The sequence below is a fragment of the Pygocentrus nattereri genome, chromosome 13 (assembly GCF_015220715.1).
Source record: "Pygocentrus nattereri isolate fPygNat1 chromosome 13, fPygNat1.pri, whole genome shotgun sequence".
NCBI classification, from domain to species: domain Eukaryota; kingdom Metazoa; phylum Chordata; class Actinopteri; order Characiformes; family Serrasalmidae; genus Pygocentrus; species Pygocentrus nattereri.
The window spans coordinates 4,655,458-4,670,058 of record NC_051223.1 but is presented as its reverse complement, the minus strand read 5'-3'; the positions used below and the strand labels follow the sequence as shown (position 1 = coordinate 4,670,058).

Below are 14,601 nucleotides of genomic sequence, written 5' to 3'. Positions count from 1 at the left end.
AAAATGCCTCAATATGTTGTGATAAATTTGATGGAGATGATTCAACTGCATTGATTTTAAAATGTTAGAATCAATTAAGCTGTACTTCAAGCTCATACTAATGACCTTTAAACCTTCATTTCCAGTCTTATTTGTTTTGAATACATATTGTTAGGTGTTTTCATCAGTATCTGACATAGCTTCCTTATTTGGTAGTTATGAATTACAAGCTGAACTAAAAATGCTAGCTGTTATATATTAGTTATTATTATACATTATCAAATTATGAACGACATGTAACACATACCACACTTACATCATGCTGTATTGTTCCTGTATTGTTGCTGTGTTATAAAAGCCTGCATAGGCTTTTATATTCTCCCCATTTCAAACTTTCAGAAATATTTAAACTCAAAACTCCCAGTTTGTCTAAAGTTTCATATTAACTACATTCTAGTCATTGTTGAATATCTGAATGTGAAATTAATTTAAAATAATGATCATCATAAATAATTTTAGCAGGAACTACAGAACTGCACTAATATTTATCATTCTCTGAATTTCAGCCGCCATCTTGTTTCTTTTTCTGTCTGAGAGTAAATGGACTGCGTGTTGCTTTGGTAAGTACCACACAGAAAACTAAGGATTTTTTTTTGTATACTTTTATCATGTCATACACAATTATTGAAACATTCATAATCTCTATCTTTGTCCATTCACTCTTCTTTCAGTCAGGATTTTCTCTTTTTTTTTAATTAACTTGGTTTCTGCTGACTCTCCCCTGACCACTCCAAAAAAGGCACACAATGCTTTGAAACAACAAAAAAAATGAACTTCAAATAAGAAAAAAAGGAAATTCCATTTCTGTTACTACTCAGTGTTTTTATGCAGATTGGAATAGTTTGCATGTGACAGTTATGCATGTTTTAAACTGCAGCACCAGATAGAAGTCTAAAGTGCAGTGAAAAAGTAATATTCCATGAAAAGGTGTGCTTTTTTCAACATATTGCACATATGGACAATGGACTGCCATCTCAATAATACTGATAAAGATTATTTCATTTTTTTAAATATCATTTACAACTTTTTTTTACAGTACCTTATGTTAACACCAGAACTCTGTAGTCTGATTTGTTATGCAGTGTAAGGCTACATCATGCCAAAAGAGCTCTGCTCTCAAAAAATAATACAAAGGCACATCTGAATTTTGCCAGATAAAACCCAGCACAAAGTCAGGACTATTGGGATGCCCTAAAAAATTATGCAGTTATAAAAGATATAAAAAACAATAGTGAAAAGGCAGCAGACAAAAACACAGACAAAAGGTAGACAGTAAATACAGAATATGTGCCAGAAGGTATAAGATCAGAAGGTAGAGGTAGAATTAAAAATGCAAAATATAGTAAGAAATAAATGTTATATAACAGATATAAATGTTTATATTGGACGTGTACAGTATGTTGACGTAAATCAGGTCAAGTATGCATCATTGTAGTATTGTAAATACAGTGTAAACACATTTTACAGTGCAGGTAAAGGGGTATTCATAGCTGTGTGTGTGTGTGTTCATGTTCATGTTCTGGTTGGTGTAGCTGGTGTGACCAGTTTAACAGCTTGCAGATAAAAACTGTTCTTGAATCTGGTGGTTCTGGCTCAGATGTTACACTATCTCTTTCTGAATAGCAGAGGATGAAACAGGGAGTGGCTGAGGTGTGTGGGGTCAGAGAAGATGTTGCTGACTTCCTCAGACATCTCTTGTTGTAAATGTTCTGTATGGGTGGGAGGGCAGCTGCGATGATGTGCTGGGCAGTTTTCACCACCCTCTCCAGGGCCTTGTGTTCAGCAGCTGTGACGCTGCTATAGCAGATGGTGATGCAGTTTGTCAGGATGCTCTCCATAGTGGACCAGTAGAAGCTGCAGAGGAGCTGTTGTGACAGGTTGACTCTCCTCAGCCTTCAGAGGAAGTAGAGGCATTGTTGGGCCTGCTCGACAATGTGTGATGTGTGCAGTGAACAGAGATCCTCGACTATGTGAATACTGAGGAGCTTGAAGCTTCTCACCTTTTCCATCGTTGTCCCCTTGAAGCTCAGTGCTGCATGCACTTTGATAATCAGAGTTTATGTCCAACTTTATGTGCAGAGAAACATCTCATGTAAAATTGTTGCTGGGTTTACAACAAATGCGTATGTGCATAAATGTTACTATGCTTGTTCTGATTTTGGTGAATCCAGGTTATTCTAAATTAGCTTTCATGTACCCACATGTTGAAATGAGTATATTCCACATCCTACATGTATATGTCTATTGCCCAGGGTCAAAAAGAGACTAGAGACAGAAAAAAGGGCACAGAAAAGGCTTTTTTTTCCTGCTGTAAGCTAATTTTACATCAAAAAATAAAATACATGTATTACATAAGTGACTAGCCTCGTTGCATAGACAGATAAAATGTCACTCAATGTTACAAGCTCAAACATATTTCCACAATGTACAGTCTAAAACATAAAGGTGCCACAGAGTGTTCTGTGCACAATTTTGCAGAAGAACTACTTTTGGTTCCTAAAGAGCTATGTTTGAAAAAGAGATGTGTGAGTGTAAAGAACCTCATTGTAAACACAGCCATACAGCGTAAAAGTTTTATACCAATGTAAACTTTGTACTTAGAGCCTTTAAATTATGTTGAAGTTCTATAACTCTAAAAGGTTCTTTATGGTCACACATCTCATTTACAAAAATGGTTCTCCAAAAATCCATTAAACATTTTTAGGGATCCAGAAGTGGTTCTTCCACAGCATCATGCAGAGAACCCTTTTTGGCACCTTCATTTTTAGACTATAGGCCTATTTCATGTTAGGAGATCCATCCATCCATCCATTTTCCAAGCCGCTTCTCCGTCAGCGTCGCGGGGGGGTGCTGGAGCCTATCCCAGCAGTCTTCGGGCGAAAGGCACGATACACCCTGGACAGGTCGCCAGTCCATCACAGGGCAGACACACAGACACAGACAGTCACTCACACACTCACACCTAGGAGCAATTTAGCATGTCCAATTGGCCTGACTGCATGTCTTTGGACTGTGGGAGGAAACCGGAGAACCCGGAGGAAACCCACGCAGACACGGGGAGAACATGCAAACTCCACACAGAGAGGACCCTGGTCACCCGGCCGGGGAATCGAACCCAGGCCCTCCTCGCTGTGAGGCGACAGCGCTACCCACCACGCCACCGTGCCACCCATGTTAGGAGATATTTTATTAAATTTTATAACAAGCATAGCCATACAAACAAAATAATACAAGCAAAAAAAAAAAGCATAGTTAAATTAAGACATTTAGAAACAATTTTAAACAAACGTTTTATGATATCAATGCTAAAGGCTCCAAAGCAAAAAAATGAACATACTTTCCATGTTTGACATCTGTGAAAGAAGCAGGGCTCCTTCACCTTCTATATTCAAATGAAACCCTTGGTCAGAATCAAATAAATTAGGGTTTCCCAAACATTCCCAAACGGCTCTGACGGATATGTAGCTTTTCACAGTGCTTTTCACATACTGGTAGGGGAGTGCAGGATGGATGGGGAAGTGGTGGATTGGTGTGTGATGACACATGATTTGCCTAAGCAGATCTACCAGCCATTTATCATGCCCCACTAAAAACCCTGGTCTACATGCTTCTATTGGGGCAAGCAGCAAAAAAACCTAAACTTACATTTGAGTGCGCTGCTGTACTGTTGCTGCACACACCCATTATAAAAGGTTACACTGCTTAACATTGGAGGGGTGGAGTGCAGCACTTTATACTGGTGGCATTTTAGGGAAACGCTGCTTCTTTTGGGAGGATAAATCAGCAGACATTTCTTAAATTGGTTGATATTTGGTGATTTGCTGTGAATGTGGCTCTCCTGATGATTCTCTTCTCCTCATGTGTCTCTTTTGGCTAGATCTACTATTCCTGTTTCCCCATATTTCCATTAGCATTTTTTCTGCCACATCGGTGCACTCACATCATATTTTTGATGATCTTGGTATGGTTTTTGGCTTTTGTTTGCAGTCCCAATAAAATGTTTTAGATGAAAGCAACCAGCAGCAGCTGACATGCACCCATGAGACCACACACAAATACATTTATATAAATGATGCACACAGAATGGCAGTTTACTAGCTTTACTTCAGAACAACTTCTTGTAAAGTATACACTTGGGCAACCCTTTTCCAGTGTCTGGACCACTTTTAATTGGCTTCTTGTATTGCCCTAAAACTGTCTAACAAAGGTTTCAAGTGATATCACTTGGATTTAACTTAGTTGTCAGTGTACAGCTTGTATAGCAGTATAGATTTACTGTCCTTTGAAAATAACTCAACACAGCCATGTCTAAATAACTGGCAACACAAGTGAGTCCACCTCACAATGAACATGTTCAAATTGTGCTCAACATTTTGTGTGACCACCATCTAGCACTGCCTTAACCCTCTTGGGCATGGAATTCACCAGAGCTGCACAGGTTGTTTCCTGGAATCCTCTTCCACTCCTCCATGATGACATCACGGAGCTGGTGGATGTTAGACACCTTGCGCTCCTCCACTTTCTGCTTAAGGATGCCCCACAGGCACTCGATTGGGTTTAGGTCTGGAGCCATACTTGGTCAGTCCATCACCTTTACGTTCAGTAAGGCAGTTGTCATCTTGGAGGTGTATTTGGGGTCGTTATCATGTTGGAAAACTGCCATGCGGTGCAGTTTCCGAAGGGAGGGGATCATGCTCTGCTACAAAATGTCACAGTACATGTTAGAATTCATGTTTCCCTCAGTGAACTGCAGCTCCCCAGTATCAGCAGCACTCATGCAGCTCCAAGAGACAGTTGTCTTGGTACATGTTGGACACCATCTGAACCAAACAAGTTTATCTTGGTCTCGTCAGACCACAGGACATGGTTCCAGTAATCCGTGTTGTTGGACTGCTTGTCATCAGCAAACTGTTTGTGGGCTTTCTTGTGCATCAGCTTCAGAAGAGCTTGCTTCTGGGATGACAGCCACACAGACTGAGTTGATGCATTGTGCGGTGTATGGTCTGAGCACTGACAGGCTGACCTCCCACTTCTTCAACCCCTGCAGCAATGCTGGCAGCACTCATGCAAAAAACTAATTTTTTGAAGCCAACCTCTGGATCTACGTGAACAACAGGTGGTGTACAGACGCAAACACTGTTGATGCCATTAGAAAACAAGAGTCAGCGACACTGCAACCTGAGGACTGTCCTACCCAAGTATCATCAGCACGTGAGCTTTCCAATGAGGGAGAGTAACATACTCGACCAAGTTTACAGCAACGTGAGGGGGGCCTACAGGGCCGTGCCTCGGCCACATTTCGGACAGTCCGACCACATCTCTGTGTTCCTCTACCCAGCATACAGACAACTAATCAAGCAAGTATTTCCAGTGAGTAAGACTATCAAAGTTTGGAATGAAGAAACTGACTTAGTGCTTCAGGACTGCTTTGACAGTACAGACTGGGATGTGTTCAGAACTGCTGCTGTGAGAGAGGACTGTACTGCTGATCTAGAATACTATGCTTCTGGGTTAATGGCCTACATCAGCAGCTGCATTGAAAGCATTGTCCCTACAATGCACTGCAGAAAATACCCCAACCAGAAACCCTGGATAAACAGTCCGGTCCATGCTACATGCTCACCATGCTGCATTTTTCTCAGACAACACTGAAGATTACATAAGGTCCAGATATGACCTGTGTAGATCTATCAGAGAGGCCAAGAGACAGTATAGGCTGAAGTTGGAAGGCTACTCCTTGACCTTAGTGCAGCATTTGACACAACAGACCACTCTATCTTACTAGATAGACTAGAAAACCTTGTAGGGGTAACAGGAACAGCTCTTTCCTGGTTCAGATCCTACCTCACTGATCACTATCAGTTCGTTAATGTAAAGGGTGAATCATCTGTCCTTGTAAAAGTATGGTGTTCCACAAGGCTCTGTTTTGGGACCTATATTATTCACAATATATATGCTACCATTAGGCACCATTATCAGTAAACACAGTACAAATTTCCACTGCTATGCCGATGACACTCAGTTATATATATCAAGCAAACCGGATGATAAAATTAAACTTAGCAAGATTGAGGACTGTGTAAAAGACATAAGAGATTGGATGTCAAGTAACAAGAAGGTCCTCCTTCGTGGTCCAAAAGCAGCTAGAAACAAACTGTCTAACTTAACACTTAAACTTAACAATTTCTCAGTTTCATCAAGCTCATCTGTTAAAAATCTTGGTGTCATGATAGACGCTGATCTTTCCTTCAACGCACATATAACTAATATTACTAGAACAGCCTTCCTGCATCTTTGCAATATCGCTAAATTAAGAAATTCAGTATCTCTACCAGACGCAGAAAAGTTCATGCATTCATGCTGGATTAGTGTAATGCCCTGCTGTCTGGATGTCCCAGCAAAAGTCTTAACAAGCTTCAGTTAGTCCAGAGCGCTGCAGCCAGAGTCTCACAAGAACCAGAGAGTTTGACCATATTAGCCCAGTTTTATCAACCCTGCACTGGTTACCAGTTAAATTTCGCATTGACTATAAAATTCTTTTATTGACCTATAAAGCTCTAAACGGACTCGCCCCTCAGTACCTGAGTGAACTTCTCTCCTACTATGAACCATCACGCCTACTTAGATCACAAAGTGCTGCTCACTACTGGTACCTAGAATTAATAAAGTTACATCAGGGGGGAGAGCTTTCTCATACAAAGCCCCCCAGCTCTGGAATAATCTTCCTGTTAATGTCCGGGACTCAGACACAGTCTCAGTTTTTAAGTCTAGGCTAAAAACTTACTTGTATAGTGGAGTTGTAACCAAGCCTTTAATGGTTACAGAGTCTTTAGTGATTAGTCTTCCCTGTCAGATCTAGACCAGCTGGAGTCTCTGCTGCTATGTTGTATTGTAATCTGTGGTCAGTCACTCACTGCAGAACTGACTGCGTTTTTTCTTTCCTTTCTTTGCCGAGCTGAATAGCTGCCCATCTTGTCTGATGCTGTTCTGCCTTGGTTGGGTGCCGCTGCTCACCAGCCTTCTGGACTGGCTTGACCACCACTGAGATTCTTGCTTTACAACGCTATGCAATCCTCACCCTCAGATCTTTTCTTTTTCCCACTTTGTACTATAATACTTTATACTAATAATGTTTGCTATCCGGTGTGAGTTTTATGCTCACTTCCAGGCCCTCAACCCTAGTAGACAGAGAGACATTATGGCCACACAGAACACATCACTCACTGTGACATCAGTAGATGTGTACAGGACCTCAAAGAGAATAAATCCATTGATTGAATATGTAGACATATTCAATCTGTCCCTCGCGCAAGCTTTTGTGCCATCCTGCTTCAAGTCCACCACCATCATACCCCTCCCAAAGAAAAACATTGTGACCTGCCTAAATGACTATCACCCTGTTGCACTCACCCCAAACGTGATGAAGTGCTTCGAGAGAATAGTCATGACTCACATCCAAGAGACCATTCCAAACACTATAGACCCTCTTCAGTTCGCATACCGTCGGAACTGGTCCACAGACGACGCAGTGAACACAGCCCTTCACACAGCCCTCACACACCTGGAGGGCAAGGACACATATGTCAGAATGCTCTTCATTGACTACAGCTCAGCATTTAACACAGTCATCCCACACAAACTCTCAGAAAAGCTCCTCACCCTTGTACTGACACCCGCCCTCTGTAACTGGGTGCTGAACCTTCTAACAGATCGACCCCAGTCAATCAGAATCGGCAGCCGCACATCCAGCACAAGAACAGTGAGCACAGGGGTCCCCCAGAGCTGTGTGCTGAGCCCCCTTCACACTCTTCACTTCTGACTGTGTAGACTCCCAGAACAACACCAGTATCATCAAGTTTGCTGATGATACTACAGTCGTTGGACTGATCACTGGTGGGGACGAGACAGCATACAGGAAGGAGGTGACTGAACTGGTGGCCTGGTGTCATGATGACAATCTTTCCTTGAATGCAGACAAGACCAAGGAAATGATTGTTGATCCAAGGAGGAAGTGGGAGCTGCACACACCCCTGTACATTGGTGGGACTCGGCATCCACATCACTTAGGATCTCACCTGGTCTCACAACACACACCTAGTCATCAGGAAGTCCCAGCAGTGACTGTACTTTCTGAGAAGACTGAGGAAATTTTGGCATGCCAGCCAAAATTCTCAGCACCTTCTACAGGAGTACGATCAAGAGTGTTCTTACCAGCTCCATCAGGTATGGTGTGGAAACTGCACTGCTCAGGACGGGAAGGCTCTCCAGCGTGTGATCAAAACTGCACAGTCCATCCCAGGAGCAGCCTTCCCCTCATTACAGGACATGTATCACACCAGGGTCATCAGGAGGGCTAAAAACAACATCAGGGACAATACCCACCCCCAGCACAGACCCTTCAGGCAGATGTTACAGGAGTGTGAAGTCCAGGATTACAAGATTGACCAACAGTTTCCATTCACAGGCCATCAGGCTGGTGAACACCTCACTTACTACCTCTTCCCCCCTCCCATTCTGAACTGGTTTAACCTTGCACTCAATAACTGCACCTTACCTACACTGTACTGCTGCTGTTAGAACAATACTGTTTACATCTATTACCTGCACAGAACAATATTGTTTACTGTTTACATGTATTACTTGCACAGAACACTACTGTTTACTGCCTACTTCTGTTACTTGATGCAATTTATGAACAGCTGCTCTACATATTTGCACATAAAGTGTAACTTTAATTTTATTTCAACTTTGCACATACTGTACATTTTTACTTTTTCTTTTTACTACTGTTTTTATTCTTATATTTTCTTTTTTATTCTCTTAAGATTATGTTTGGTGAATGGAGGAACAACAAATTAAGAATTTCATTGTATGGTGTAACTGCCTGTTCTGCTGTGCGTAGGACAATAAAACTCTTGAATCTTGGATGAGACGCTGAACACCCTGGACCCTGATGAGGCCTGCTCTGAGTGGAGCCTGTCCTGGAAAACCACTGTATGACCTTGGCCACCATGCTTTAGCTCAGTTTCAGGGTCTTAGCAGTCTTCTTATAGCCTAGGCCATCTTTGTGGAGAGTAACAATTCCAAAACAATTACCATAAACACCAAATTTAACAGCCCTGCTCCCCATACACACTTGGAACCTTGTAACTCTAACGAGTCACATGACACAGCACATATTGAGACCTATTTACAGCCAAGATGGTAAAATGGATAGAAAATGTTGTGGCTCCCCAGGTGGTTTCATTATTTTTGTTGAAAGGACAAAATGGCTCTGCTTTCATTTAGTTTAGGATCCCTGAGCTAAGCTTACTATAGTAAGGGGTGTTCAGCGTGTGACCGTTTGCTCGAGCTGTCCGCGGCTCACTCAGGATTGCACAGTCGGCACCAGCCCAGATACTGACCACATTCTGTGGTTCAGATTTTGCTCGGATTTACTGAAGCCTGTAGCAAAATTGTAACGAAAATTACCGCTATACCTACATCTGTTAGCTACATTTCATAAAACTCTAGCAGCTACAGCTACTAGCTACTAAATTTGTGGTTAGCTACAAAAATTTGTGGTTAGCTACAAAAAGTAGCACATTACTTAGCTACTCCCCCATTCCCATTCAAAATGTCAGTCACTTTGTGGTTATTCCTCTGCTTTCCATCAGACAAGCTCACCATACATGACCCTGGACTAGATTGACTGTGAATGACTCCAGAGAGACAGGGTGAAGTTTTTGTCATACACTCTGTATCCTGATTTGAAAAACCTCTCCAACGTGTCAGTCCAGTCTCTTTGTTTCTCCTGCCTCAGTCTAATCCTTGCCCCCATATCTGGATGGAGAAGGTCCAGAAGTAAGCCAAGTGTGGCAAAGATGCTTTGAGCACCTCTGTAGTGCTGGGGACAGTGATTTTTGATATGACAGATCCTTCCAGCCACTGGACCATCTTCAATAAGTCATTGAATGTAATCTCCCCTGGATTTCACAGAGATACCAAATTCAGGGTCAGGATGTAGGTTTTAGACACCCAAACACAGGAGGATGGAGTGCTGCTTAGCTTCATTGGCTGTGTCATTTGCAAGGAAATGTGCTCCAACCTTTTGTTGCACTCAGTCCTGTTGCTATTTTCCTCCACAAATTCACAGAGGGAACCAAACACAGCCATACCTCATCGGTCACAAGCCATACAAAAAATAATGTCAGACAGTCCAAAGTCACAGTAACAGCAGACAGGCTAACACAGGATAAGCAGGTTCAAGGTTCAGGGTGAAAACAGGCATGAGTCATAAGATCCAGACAGAAAAATAAAACAGAGAATTACAAGTGTGGTGAGAACTGGAGAGGCTAATAAATAATGACTGAAATAACTAACTAAGCTAAATAACTAAGCTGGCAATGCCTAGTGCTGGAAAGGAGGAGGTCGGGGAGGAGATGGGGCATAACACTGTGCTTATTTTACACAGCAGACAATTCAATTCTGACTTTTTGTTTGTTAAATAATTGCATAGAATATTTTTTTATTGATTAAATTGTGCCTAAAAGTGATCATTGAGTAAGTAAATCAGTGACAGATGATCATATGATCAGTTACTATCTCTTTGTATTTTGTCTTTATTATATCAAACATCATTTTTTATTTGCCTTTTTTGTTCATCTGCTCAGATTTAATATTTTTTAATAAAATCACCTTAATTTTCTCTTTCAATTAAAGATGATATTTCCTTGCAATGGCAGTGTCAAATGTTTTATTAAAATAGTTCTCAGTGGAGATGATGCAGCGCATGGGTCAGTGTGTGCATTTACCGGACAGTTATTAAACTCAGAGTTAGTGTTGTCTGTGTTTTAACATTGCTAATAGATGTTGAATGTTTAAGTTTATAATTGCCACTGATGTGAAATAACATTTATCATTCTGTCATTCACAGATTTGGCATTCTTTTTTCGATGTGCCCCAGATTTCATCATTCTACTGATACTTTTTACCACTCGTGAAGTGATCGACACTATTGGTATGTGATGAGTTTCAAAATAATAATAATAATAGTAATAATAACCATGCAATAAGATTATATAGCACTCTTCATACACAGGGTTGCATTACAGAAATATGTAATGTTGATATTTTGCACAATCATACAGAGGGGCACAAAACAAAAATTCAAAATGCCAAGTTCTGCCTTCACTGTAGCACAGTAGAGGATTATCCTCAGATTAACACCTAAACTTTTAAATGTATATGATAGAACTGGTCATTCCAGTTCTAAAACCAGATTGGCTGAGGTTTACGATTTAAATGATGTTTATGTAATTTTATTATATAAGCTATTAAAAACCATTTTAAAAACCCTCAAATTTAACAAATCCATGTGATGGATGGAGGTATCCAGGAGAAATCTGGAACCAAATATTGTTCCTCACACTAGCTCATAAGTTATCAACTACTTCTTTGAGAAAAAAAAGAAACTTTGTTTTTACTTTGTAATGTTGTTACTTTAATGTTTGTTTACGTTGCTGTTTGTGTTTACATATTTGTCAGTCAAATGTGTTAATTGCCCTCTAAAATGCATGCCTAGCTTCTTTTTAAGCATAAACACTTTTGAACACGTCTTTTAAAGAACAAAGTTTGTTTTGCTTTTAAAAAATGGTTTCATGTCGACCCTCTGCAGCATGTTTTTTTATCTTAAAACTGATTGACTATTTAAATACTAGGAGAAATATGGAAATGTCTTGTAGTTTATGAAAGATAAATGTAGGTTTTTATAGAAGTTTTTAAATTTATTATTCTAAATTACTCACACACTCATTCCATACCGACACACAATTCTGAAGTTCAGGTTTCTTTTATTTATGGCACTTTAAAAAGTGTAATTTTTTTTGTTTTCTGCATAATTTGAGCTCAGCAGCTGTCGTTTACATTGTGTAAAATTTCATGATGATTAGAAAAGCTCCAAAATGGCTTAGAATAAAATCTGCTGCTCTTGTCTGGATATTTGTGGGTGCTGATCTGTTCTTAACCTAGCAGTGACACTGAGTAAAACCTCCAGGAACACTGCTGTGTCTGAGACGTTTGCACCAAAACCACACATGCTACCGTGACAGGGTCACTGCTGTGCTGTGGTTTTTTAGTAAAGGGAATAATTCTATGTAGAACCACTCAAAGAACCATTTGCATGCTTAATGGATTCTTTGCGTCATTAAATGGTTCTTCAGGTTGATGGAGAATTTTTGATTGCGATATATATATTTAAATTGTTTTTAATGGTTCAATAAAGTACCTAAAAAGGATTCTTCTGTTGTTACAAGCTTTACACTGTAAAAATATTAGAACCCTTTTTAATACTATATAGAACCATTTTCTATACAGAACCAGTTTCTATAAAGAACTTTATACAGGACATTATGCATCAATCTGAATAACCACTTTATGATGCAAAGAACCCTTTGCATGATTAGAGTGTTCATAGCTCTATTTAGGACCATTTTCTTTATCAAGAACCCTAAAAGTACTCTTTTTAAGAGAGTGGACAACAGCAGCCCTGTGCTGACAAACTGACCAATGATGAATAAGGTAGAGTCTGTAAATCTGAAGTGGATATATGAGCTTTCACACATCAACATTGAGATGGCAGAAACTAGAGAATAATGTTTTATTATCTGCTTATCATTTTCAGTCCACTGTTTAGCTCTAATCAGTGAGGCTGTGCTGGGTGTAAATGTAATTCTTACATTAAGCTCACTATCTAGCTGTGTGAAATTTGGCTAAATAGTTCAAAACAACACAGGGATGTAACTAACTAACTAAATAGTTAGCTAATTAGAATGTAATAAAGCAAGCTAACTTACATCAGTTGATGTTTTCACTAGCTACATAGCTAACTCTACATCCAGTCCACTTAAACTTGATTGTGTCAGGAACTGAACAGGGGAGCAGTGGAGCTCCCATTAAACTGCAACTAATAAATGTGGGTCTTTATAAAATACACAATGAATCACCAAACTTTCTTTATTTTGAAAGATATTGGACTTTAAATCTCCCCTGGGAAAGTAAATATAATGGACATTTAAGGTAAAAAAAAATGGACCTTAAGGCCCATGCTGTACTCGCAGCAGTGCACATGCACTCCATATTATAGCCTGTTTTTTTGCTGATTCAGCAACGTGCTTCGTTCAGTTTGAACAAACACAATCTTACATGTGGTACACTGCCAATGGGGGATGCAGCCATGTAAATACTTCCATGGTGACACAGTCAAAAGCAAAAAGGATTATCACAGAAGAACTTTAGCAATGTTGACTGTTTATTTAAGGTGGAAGAAGACAGGAGGGCGCTCTAAACTTTTTGAATTTTTGTTGTATAACACTGGGTGCTTCAGGAGACATTTGGCTTCCTTGGCTTCTAAAATAATCAACACCTAGTTTATTCCACTGCTGCCCTCAACAGCAAAAGTTAGGAAAATTGAACTCTTCACAGAATGTTTTGCTGAATGCTGTGATGGAATAAAATGAAATGTCCGGTTTGCTGTCAACCACCTACCATCAACGTAAAGCGAAAAAAAAAGAATAAAACTTTCTAAAAGCTTCCATAATACACCACTAACAAATATTTTAAAATTATGCACATCTTGACATTTATACCAAAAAAGTGTAAAACTAAAATCTTTAATATTAACAGACAAATGCTTGTCTGTTTTCACTTTAGCTGAAGTTAATACCATAATCACACTATTTCCCCACATACAGTACATTGCCCTCCACAAATAAAATATAATAAAATAAAAATATTTTTTATGGCTACTCCTTGGGATCTTTCATTCAAAATATTAATAAAATATAATCTTTACTTGACATACAGTGATTGAAAAATCTTATTATGACATAATTTTTCTCAAATCTATGTTTTAAACTTTTAACACGGACCGTGTTAAATATTTAACCCTTAAAGTTGTGTAAAATACCAACACTGAGTAAATTGTGACTTCAACTCAGATTGGTGTGGACCTGTAGACACACTGAGAAAGCATTAAATTTAACACTCACAGTGTAGATTTCACACTAACAAATCTGCTGTGTACTTAAACAGCTGTAACACAAGAGTTTTATCAACACGCCGGGTGTAAAAACAGCTCCAAAGTCAACTCTCAACACTGAAATTTTCACTCTGAAAAATCAACACTTTTTAACACTAAAACATGTGTATAGATCACAAGTCTTTGTAAATTGCATTTTTATTTGAGATTTTCATGGACTTTCATATGCTTTTTCCTCTTTTACAGGTAATGTAGGACTAATCCTTTTGATTGTACTCGCCATGTGCTGTATCATCCTGGCATTCACTGTCATGCAGTGTTATGGTACAGTATTCATTGTTTACTGTGTTCTTTTACAAGATCGTGTAGATTATAGTAAATAAAAAGTGTCCTCTTAGTTCTTGATTAGGTCTTGGTCTCGTTCTCTTTACAGAATTACATTTCCTTTCAAAATACTGCTCAGTAGTGAGTGCCCAAGAAATATTAACATAATGTGTTCACATGATGTTCTTAAAGACAAGAATTACATGAACAAGATTTACGTT

At 39.5% G+C, this 14,601-nt stretch overlaps 1 protein-coding gene across 2 annotated transcripts in view; it reads left to right on the top strand.

Moving 5' to 3' along the window:
- LOC108431367 overlaps positions 1 to 14,601 on the top strand; it is a 44,584-nt gene that overhangs the window by 22,945 nt on the left and 7,038 nt on the right. For both annotated transcript variants that reach the window (XM_037544408.1, XM_017704451.2), the window contains 3 exons: positions 546 to 599; positions 10,955 to 11,038; positions 14,303 to 14,380. In XM_037544408.1, the coding sequence (XP_037400305.1) occupies positions 546 to 599; positions 10,955 to 11,038; positions 14,303 to 14,380 (216 nt within the window). The remainder of the gene's footprint in view (positions 1 to 545; positions 600 to 10,954; positions 11,039 to 14,302; positions 14,381 to 14,601) is intronic.